Source organism: Barbus barbus (genome assembly GCF_936440315.1).
Source record: "Barbus barbus genome assembly, chromosome: 9".
In the NCBI taxonomy this organism is placed as follows: domain Eukaryota; kingdom Metazoa; phylum Chordata; class Actinopteri; order Cypriniformes; family Cyprinidae; genus Barbus; species Barbus barbus.
Genome location: NC_136737.1, coordinates 9147882 through 9158819, shown reverse-complemented (window position 1 = coordinate 9158819; position 10938 = coordinate 9147882). Strand labels below are relative to the sequence as shown.

The 10938-nt window shown below is 35.7% G+C and overlaps 2 protein-coding genes across 2 annotated transcripts in view; both read right to left on the bottom strand.

The window, feature by feature from the left end:
- The window catches only part of LOC306875003 (uncharacterized protein), a 262032-nt gene that overhangs the window by 93090 nt on the left and 158004 nt on the right, over positions 1-10938 (bottom strand). The window lies entirely within an intron of this gene.
- LOC306875026 (uncharacterized protein) lies at positions 470-3352 on the bottom strand. The gene is made up of 5 exons (XM_079425392.1): positions 3071-3352; positions 2586-2906; positions 2140-2442; positions 1638-1931; positions 470-1561 (listed from the first exon to the last, which is right to left on the bottom strand). The coding sequence occupies exons 1-5, from the start codon at positions 3135-3137 to the stop codon at positions 1383-1385; spliced, it is 1164 nt and encodes a 387-aa protein (XP_079281518.1). The 5' UTR covers positions 3138-3352; the 3' UTR covers positions 470-1382.

Genomic DNA, 10938 nt, shown 5'->3' with positions numbered 1-10938 from the left:
CAAGTGTTTACTCCTGTTAAACATTTAACCAAAATTGCATTGACCTTGATTTACATTTTACACACAAATGTTCATTTGTTTTAATCATGTACAAGCAAAAACAGACTCTAGAGACTTTAAAATATGTTAGTGAGGAATTTCACTCAAATGTTGAATCCAAACTAAATGCTTATGTGTTTTGTCTGTGTAAAAGTTAAAGATAATTTCTTTTGATTCTTTTATTTTGACTTTACGTTTTGTCACTGATGTAGTAGTGCTTTCTATTGTGGTGTTAAAGGAAAATAAAATGTATTTTATAAATCCTGCACTTTTTCTGTTGGAAGTCTTTTTCATCTATAGTATGTTTCTGTCTTGTAACAGATGACACATAATTGTGATTGAAGCATACCTAACTTAAAACTTGAGTTTGCAATCTAGGTCAAGCAAGACTGCAATATAACAGATAAATAAATTAATCATACATTCTCAAGACATTTTTCATCTTTAATAAATTTGCTGGATATTACAGTTTAAAAAAATCAATGTCAGTCAGACATGTATAATATAAAGTATTTCTCATGAAAACATTTTAAAAATATATATTTTTTTAATTATGAACCAATAAAATATTTTTTCTTGGTATAAAAATATAAAAACTTTACATTAAAAAGTGAAAGAAAAAAAACAGAAATGTACTTTAAAAACTAAAAGTACCTAATATAACCACCAGATGGCAATATGACAAGTTAGGAAACGCTTAAAGTGTACATTACTCAGAGGCAGACAGTAGAGAAGTATTTCAAGTAATTTCAAGTATTTCAATTCACTCAAGTAAATTAAAAAGTATCTGGAGTTTATCAGAGTGTTTTTCTTTGGAAATCGTTACTTCACTACATTCCAAAGCATAATGTCATACTTTTTACTGCACTACATTTCATAAATTAAAGTTTTTTTTTTTTTTTTACCTTTAATACTTAAGAACATTAAACATGTAGTACTTTCTTGTACTCAAGTAAATCTTTGAATTACTTTTACTTGAGTAATAGTAAGAAAGTAATAGATTTATTATGTAATTAAATATTAAATAATTAATATGAAACGTAGTGCAAGTAAAAAGTACAATATTTTGCTTTGGAATGTTGTGAAGTAAAGTTTTCTAAAGAAAAACACTCTGATAAAGAACTGACACTTGAAAAGTACTTTTACAGCAAAGTAAAAATACTTCACTACTGTCCTGACATTACTGCATTGGTTTTCATGTTTTGATTACTGTGTATTTTATTATTCTGTATGTATGACTGAAAGCATGCAAGCTGTCTACTGATTCTGAGATGCATTTAACCTGGAATATTCCTTATTCACATTCCTGAGAAGAATAAAGAACAGAGCAACATTATCGCCCCCTAGTGACCTGATGCAACATCATCATATTCATCTGCATGCGGTGTCTGCTCTCTCCTCTTCTGATAAGATCTTCTTGATCTAATGTCATAAACCAGCACAGCAACAGTAGCCAGGCCCACCAGAACAGAGCAAGCCAATCGGATCACAGTTTCAGTAAAACCACAACAGTGGACGCGCCCTGAGGATAGATAAAGATAGAAAAAAAATTCAGTTTGTGTACATTTGCTACGTTTCTGTCATCACAGTTTATGTACCTGAACATGGCTGACAGAGCTGATCGATGTCCAGATGTGTGGTCTGGTTGCTGATGGAATTGTTCACCACACAGCTGTAGGTGTTTTTATCCTGATATTCCACCTCCAGATGTAAAGAAAAGCTGATCCTGAGATCAGATGCTCTAGTGGTGGAGAATAAACTATTCCCTTTGTACCAGGAGAGAGTCACATGACTCACATTCACCACTGAACATAGAAATGAACAATTCTGGTGTGAAGCTGATGAAGAACATGTTGGAGAGTCTCTGGTGATGATAGGGATCGGCAGAGGAGCTGGAGAACATAAGAGAACAAAGAGAAACTATGAACAATACAGTTTATAATGCATGTAAGCTTGTTAAATTAATTTAATTCAGAGATTCACTACTAGTGGTACACGCACCACACTGAGAACCACTGTTATATGCTATGTAGAATATGGAAAAATACAAAATAATTTGTAAAATGTCTACATTAATCACTAATATAAACACTGACTTACCTGGACATGGCCAACAAAGTTGACTGATGTCCAGATGTTGAGTCTGGTTGCTGATGGGGTTGTTCAACACACAACTATAGTTGTTTTTATCCTGATATTCCACCTCCAGAGGTAGAGAGAGACTGATGCTGAGATCAGACGCACTGATGCTGGATAATAAACTGTTTTCTTTGTACCAGGAGAGAGTCACATGTCTCACATTCACCGCTGAACACAACAGCACACATTTGGACGCTGATAAGCCTGATAAGGATGAGGAACACTGTGAAAAGTCTCTGGTGATGACAGGAATGGGAAGACGAGCTGGAAAATGTTATGAAACAACCAATTAAAATAAGTTAACTGAAAAAAGCTTTTATATTTGAGTTGAGTGTTAAAAAATAATTTGAGAATTCAGTATATCAAAACACAATATAAAGAACAAACAACACTGTTTCTCTACTCACCATATACAGAAACTGTGAATGTTTTGTATGAGATTGTATTACTTATGATCTGTAGTTTATAGAGTCCAGCATGTTCAGGTCTGATGTTTTTAACGGTCAGAGATCCAGTGTCATAGTTCAGCAGCAGTCTGTCTCTGAATCTCCCATCAGCACCATCATATATTTTGAAGTCACCAACGTCTTTTTTTACTTGAGCGATCAGAATGTCTCGAGGTCCAAACTTCCAAAACATTTCTTCATCTCTCCGTACCTCAGTCTGTAGAGTGACAGAATCTCCCTCCATCACTGTTTTCATTTCACTGGTCTCAACACCAAACACACCTGGAACAGTGGAGCACAATGGAACAGAAACTGTCACTCAATCACAGATTATTTGGTCCAGGTGCTTATTACCTGGTACAATTCCTGATTTCATATGGGACTGTATAGTAGTATATATATATATATATTTAGAGAGCTGATGCCATAAAACATGAATAACTTACCAATTCGGCGTTCAAAATGCAAGCAGAACCAAATCAATGCATAAAAGATTTTCTTTGACTGAGACATCACTTAAAGTTCTGGAAAAAAAATCTCGCAAATAAATCCAATTTTCTAAAACTTTGCTGAGGGGCGTTCCCGTGCGTTTATGAAGACATTTAACTAATTGTAGCCTATTTGAAAAACAAATGGGAATTTGTAGCTTCGTGGTCTGTAACGAAATAACGCACGATGCGACTTTCAGTCAGATGATCTGAACTTCTCTGCGCGCCGCCGTTATGTGCGCGCGCGTCTGTGAACGCGCTCGTTTGTCAGTGAACGCCTTTGTGTTGTCTTTCAGTTTAATGCACCAGGGTTAATTTATATATGAATTTAATTAATTTTATTTTATGACAGAATACCTCAACCGTTTTCATTGAACTTCACATATAGCCTAATTAATTAATTAATTTATATTATAACATATTTTTATTCACCCCGCCCCCCTCTGAAACCTCATGCAAACCCCGACCTCCTGAAACATGGACCACCCCCCACCCCAAACCTTACCACACCAAAGAAAAAACTGTATGGAACTATTTTTGTGCAATTCGATATGTGCTACACACAGGTGAGTGGGCCTGTACAAACCACCTGTAGTAACACACTCGCCTCTATGTGCACTAGACACTTTACACACACTGCTGCGTGTACACTATCCCACAAAAGACTCAGCAATATATGCATGTTTACATGCTCATGCACTACAAATCATCCTACACTGCTCCCCAACCAGCTGCTTGACTCAAAATGTTTCTCTTTGCACATGTACTTATGTGAAGCATTCGTATAGTTTGTATTTTTTATCTTTTATTTTTTTTTAGTTTGTATAGGATAAATATGTATAGTATACTTATAGTTAAAATCTGTCCGTAGGTTAGTTGTGTATAGGTTTATAGTGTATAGGTGTATAGGTTGATAGTGTTTTTTATAGGTTTATAGTGTTTTTTACTTCATTTACTTCATATCAGTGCTTACCATGCAATTACCATGAAGACATCTTTGTGGTTTTCTTGAGAATGATTCCACCAAATTTTTTTCTCTTCACATTCTTCTTCACGTTTAGTTTAGAGTCAAAACGAAACCTGACGTGGCCTGATTCCTTTAGATCTGGAAAGAAATGTGGTTTTGGTCTGACAGATGGACAAACGTCTTGTAGCGAGTAGCCTATTATGCATGTGGGTGAAGGGTTTCTTCCTGTCCTGCAAACATGAACCACACTGACTGTTTTCCTTTTACATAACAAATAGTGCTAAATGTGTCGAAGACAAATCAGGACGCCCAAGATGTTTATAAAACATTCTATAATGATTAATGCATTTATATTATTTGGTGAAGAAGGTCTGAGATGTGTAAGCTGTGTAATTACATTTATTCATTTAGCTGACGCTTTTATCCAAAGCGACTTACAATTGCTATATATGTCAGAGGTCGCACGCCTCTGGAGCAACTAGGGGTTAAGTGTCTTGCTCAGGGACACATTGGTGTCTCACAGTGGATTCGAACCCGGGTCTGTCACACCAAAGGCATGTGTCTTATCCACTGCGCCATCACCACCCATCCGTAATGTGGAAAGAGCAAAGATTAAACATGACACGATTTAACATCATTCATCGAAAACTGCAGAAATTTGTGAATTTGTCCCAGAAACTGACAGACAATAACAAGATATGTTGTTCTACAAAGAAAAGAAAAAAAGCAGGAAGCGGGCTCTAGGTGTGATTTCAAAAATAGTTTTCTGGAAACAACTTAACCTTTGCTAGAAATAACCTATTGAAACTAACAATGCTGAGGATAAAAAGTCAAGATGTTTCACATATAGTGTAGAGAGATGGGTTTTTTTTACTCCCAGAAATTTGAATCATGTTTCACATTCACCAGATACTAACAAAACTGAATTTGTTTTTAAAAGTTTTAAAAATCATGATTAAAAGCAACAACAACAACAACATGAATAACAAAGTTTCTTGGGGTTGTACCATTTGGCATCCAAATCTAAACTATTCTTGCCATGGTGTAGAAATGTTGAATTTTTATTTAAATTATTTTATTTGAGACTTGTGGACCTTTACACATAGTCATGCAGGCCTAAAGATCCTATCTGTGAAGTCATTTCCTGTTTATGGTTTCGTGTCACATTACAACAAAAAAGCTTGCTACATGTTGTTTATACCACAATATCTTTGATTTAGTGGATAAACATTCATTTTATACCATGTATAAATAATAAAACACATAAACTACTCTAAGGAATTTTGTGCCTCTTAGCTCATATAGTAATTTATAATGTACCTTTAAAGACTGAGGAAATTGACTTTTAGCAAATTTACAGATTTTACATTTTTAGAAAAAAATATTGCATGCTAGAAAAGCACCCGTCAGAACTGTATAACATGATGTTTTAGGGTTGCATGTTGGGGACAAGGGTCATGGGTTTACAGCTTGTCCAACCAGGTTTCCAGCAAGAAATCTGTATTTGCCTGGTTAGATACTGGTAGACGTAACTGCACTGTTAGGATGCATAACATCCTTCTATATTGAGTTTTCTCTTTATAGGTGGACCAAATGCTTATAAATCACTTGAGATTGATATTTATGTGCACAAACGAACACTTCATTTACATATTTTACATATTAATTTTAAAACTCATAGTAACTTTCAGGTCAAAATCTTTAGCATGCTTCCAGTAATGTAAGGATGTTGTCTGCTGTAGTAGAACAGAAGAGCAGCTCTGATGGCTCTTTATAATTTAATAACAAAACTAGAGCGCCACCTAGTGGCTTTAGGTAGTAAAAGAATCTAACTGAACACTAAACAACACACTGACCTCATCTAATTTTTTCTAAGCACGATTGAGGTTAACAAAATTGTGGGACATATGCAAGAGGAATGTAGGCTACAGACCGTTAGGGTGACACGATTACCATGGTAAGTATCGTGAAAAATCATCTGATAACCCACTAAACTGCTGAAAAACAACACAAAACAAAAGAAACCATCACAGAAGTTCTAATGGCTTCCACTACAAATTGCATTAAAACTAGCCTACGAAACGGTGTCCAGTAGAAGCGGTGCCAATTTTACAGGTTTCCGGCAGAATTGGGCTGAGGGAAATAAAACCGTGGAGTTTCCTGTGGATTTAAGGGTTGGGATGTATTTAAGTATGCGAGTAGCACAGGTCAAACTCGATCCTTCACAAACAATATGTCCACCCCTCAGACCAAAACACATTGCTGTACAAATAAATGACGTTTCACTTCTGCTAATGTATTAGGCTGTGACTTCAGTGAATCACTTACACAACTGCTATGTAATGAATTGTAATGTTTAATGATGTAATAAGAGTGGACAGTAGAACAGAAAAAAAAATTGTAAAACTGAATCTTCATTAAAATGCACACTAATTTAATCTGCGAGAGTCATTTCAAGGGTGCAACAGAAATGAAAGCTTATGAGATCATTCATACTATCATTTGTGTTGCTAATTATATTATTTGTTTAAGGTAATATGTTTAATTTAATTTGTGCATATACAATCAATAAATGACCAATGAATTAAACATAATCTGTTAAAAATAGCTGTGAAGGCATAGAAAATTAGTGTTAATGCATGATATTTTGTTTTGTTTTTTTTTTGGGGGGGGGGGGGGGGTGGTTATGCCAGTAACCTTCAGCAAACATATCTTGAACTGAACCTTCTGCTCAGTTCATGCTGTTGATCTGATTTTACTCCATGGGTCTGATACAGATAGACCGACTCTTCTGTCTTGTTCAGCTCACTTCTTGTAGATATGATGTCATAAACCAGCACAGCAACAGCAGCCACGCCCACCAGAGCAGAGAGAGCCAATCGGATCACAGCTTCAGTAAAACCACAACAGTGGATGCGGTCTGAAATAAAAAAAAAGCACTGAATTAGAATTGTGCATTTATTTCCCTTTTAAATAGACGTAGTGCATCCATTTCAAAGGACGTAGTAGAGCATCCACAAACTTTGCATATTTGTGAATACATGCACACTTTCCTTGCTTAGCTAAATAACATTAGCTAGGATTGCATGGCTAATTAGCCATTCTAGACTATTTTTAGGGCTCCCCGAGGAATCTGTGTGATTATATGGTTCTTTCTCCATGATGTTTTTTGCCTTGAGAGCTAATGCTCTCTTGAGCAGCATGGGATACCACCCCACCAAAACAAACAAATAAACAAACAAAAAAACACTTCACTTCTCTGTCACTCGTCTGCTGTCTGTTCTCTGTTCCTGTTAAAGAAGAAAATGCACGCTAATGCCCCCAACCCTCATATGCACAAACAGGTCATGCTCTATATCTCTAAATGAGATGTAAGTTTTGATTAAAAACATAATTTACCGGATTTAACTGGATTATGCTGCCAATTATCTCCGCAGTAACATGAATCAACACCAAGTTTGGCCCAAAACTGATTTAGTTTCTCCTTAAACTAAGGACCAGGTCACACAAACAACAATAATAATGATAACCATATTTTTGTCCATACCAACGGACAACAATGTTATGTTTATTCTAAGCACATGCTCCAGTTTTGTCGTCTGTCACTTTTTAATGCTTGAGCTCTTTACAGTCGGGTGGATTCTGATTGGCTTTCAGTGTTTTCATCATTCATCAGCTGGAAAAAAATGTTCTGATAGTTTACTTTTACAGTGGATTTTAGCTACTGTACTTTCACAAAAGCTAATAGTTTATCATCTGAAATACCTGAACACATTCAACAGAGTCCTGCTCTGTAAATAAATGCTAATATTATGGTGTGACATACCTGAACTTGACTCATAGAGTTCAGTAATGTTGGCATCCTTAGTCTGGTTTGCGGTTGAATTATTCAGCGCACAGCTGGATAACACACAATTGGGGCTTGATGATCTTTCTGATGATTAAGAATTTTGTAGAGATTAGTGGATGACAGATTTCGCAGTGATGTCATTTTAAATGAAATGAAACCCATCAATATCATAAAATATGGATTTAAGAACCATTTTAAAATATTACAGATATAATTCAGATTAAGTGCAAATTACACTGTAATTCTCTACTCACCATAGACAGTAACATTATAATTAATGTAGCTGGTGTCTCTGCTGACAACTGTGAGTTGATAAAGTCCAGAGTCTGTGGTTCTGGTGTTGGTGATGGTCAGAGATCCGGTTTGATCCAGCTTTAATCTGTCTCTGAATCTCCCATCAGCATCATATGTTGAATTAGTTTGCGTGAGCCTATTGACTTCAGCTATTCGAGCGCTTCCAAACATCCACTGTATTAACAAATATGTCTGTACTTCAGTAACATCAGTGTTTAGAGTCACAGAATCGCCCTTCATCACTGATACTGACCTCACTTCATCTGTATCAACACCAAACACACCTGGAGAACAATCAGGAACATGTTTTGTCACAGACTAAGGCCCACCAAAAAGATAGTTATTTAATGATCCAATTAAATTACAATTTAGGTCTGTATTATGCGGACATTTTCTACTAATATGAATGAATGGTTTGCAGTGAACTTTAAAATGGGATTAGATTTCAAATGGAAAAAGTGCAAAACAGCAGTAGAAACACTAAAGATGCTAAATAAAAGATAGGACAAATAGATGTGCAAACAGAATAAGAACATGGTCTATAAATCAGACGGCTTTAATCTTATTGAGCTGACCTGTAATAGTTCATTGACTAATTTAATTTTATACTGTCAAAATGACCTTAAATGAGCTAAATACATGTCATGTTGAACATTATAACATCGATTTCAATTTATGTAATGATCAGTGTTAACAGAAGTCCTTCAAATAAATTACTTTAGCCCACAAACTAATAATAGCTAACAAGAATTTAGTAGTCATAAAACACATTTTTAACTTACCAACCAGACACCACAAACACAACGTGAACAAAACAAAAGCGTGGACCATGTTCCCTGACTGGTAAAACCCTGTAGGCTAAATTTCTAAAACACCTTGTTCACACCGCCAGCAACTGGAGAGTTTGGTCACTAGTAGTCATCCACTGCCTAACCAAACCCCCATCCCTCACACACACACACACACACACACACAAAGCCTGCATAAATAGCCCATGGAAATAAAAAAAATAATTTAGCTATTTTATTGGTATCCATTTAACAAACAAGAATGCATACAATTAAATATGTCAGACAGAATGTATTTAAGACTGTAGCTACAAACTGTATTTCTCATGAATATGTAAAGGGAAAATATCATTAGAGATTGATGAAGATACGACGCTACAAACTTCAACACGCGGTCTGTGTGACGAACACAACGGAGACCCATTAAAACAGAAAAATCGAATCAATCTCTTCTGATCATCTTTATTACAACATGCAGAACAGCTCTCTTTTTTATTATTATTCATGGAAGGTGTTTTCACAGCTGTTTGACAAAAACGGGAATTGACATTGAAGTAACAACGCGTCTAATAACCATACATTAGACTATAGATAATATGGCAAACGTTTTAATAAGTGCTTCATGGGAAATCGCATCTGAATCAGTCTTCGTTGAATTTGCTGGAAAATTTGGGGAATATTTACGTTCACGCGCACATCATCATCTCTTATCCACTGCAGTGAGAGAAACGTTCTATAAAGCTTAATGCAAAAAGACGGTGATATTGGAGGAGCAAATTCAGTATGCACACTGATGATGCATATACACAGGCAAGCAGATGAGCGTCTAAATCATCGTTTAATTTTTTTCCCGTAGGCTACATGATCTGTACAGCAATGCGATGCCAAATCATGTCTCACACAATGTTTCCAGTTGAATCCGTTTACTAATGTGGTATAGTGAGTTTAATCTATATAACTGTTCCTTTATGTTCCTTTATGTAAAGGATTTCAATGCACATAATATAACATAGGGATGCTAAAACAGATCCAAATGGCACAGCAGTGGAAGAATATATGGAGGACAGTTTGGTATGGTTTTAGTGTAAGTGATACAATGAAGTTGTGTAGTTTCAGCAATAATATCTGTAAAATGTCAATGGGAAATACTAGATTAATCAACAGTTGAGAGCAATATTTATCCAACAATCAGCATGGTAGGATTAGAAGTGAACACAAAAAAGTCTTAAGGATTACGTAACCTCTGTAATCGCTTTCAAGTGTGCACTTAATTGCTCTTTTTATATCTGCAAAGATGTAAACAACTGAGACAGGTTTCACTTCGAATGTCCTGCATTAAGCAGTGTGTAAATGCATCTAAATGCCTCTTCAGATTCGGCTTCTGTGTTTCCTCTGCATTGCAAAGATGAATTTTGACATTATCAATGACATTATCAAATGTCTTCTTATTCTAATTCACTTTATTGATTAAATATAAGAATTTGACGCAAGAGATAATGCACACTTCTAGAAAAAAAAAGGCTTTGTAAAAGTAAAAATGCCCATAAAGTGTAAAAACAACTTTTGTTGGAAAAGATTAATTTCTATCACTGCTGTGAACTGACCACACAGAAGGAGTCAGCTTTAGAAACTTTAGGAGTCAGCTGTCCACGGCAGTCCTGCAGCACAATACACTCAGAAAAATATAGTAATTATAATAATAATAATTATAATTTGTTTTTATTTGTCACATACACAATTATACAGAGTATAACCAGCAGTGAAATGTGTGCTCTGCATTTAACCCATCCAAGTGTACACTCAGTAGTGAACATACACTCGGAGCAGTGGGCAGCCAACGCTGCGGCGCCCGGGGAGCAGTTGGGGGTTCGGTGCCTTGCTCAAGGGTCTCACCTCAGTCGTGGTATTGAGGGTGGAGAGAGTGTTG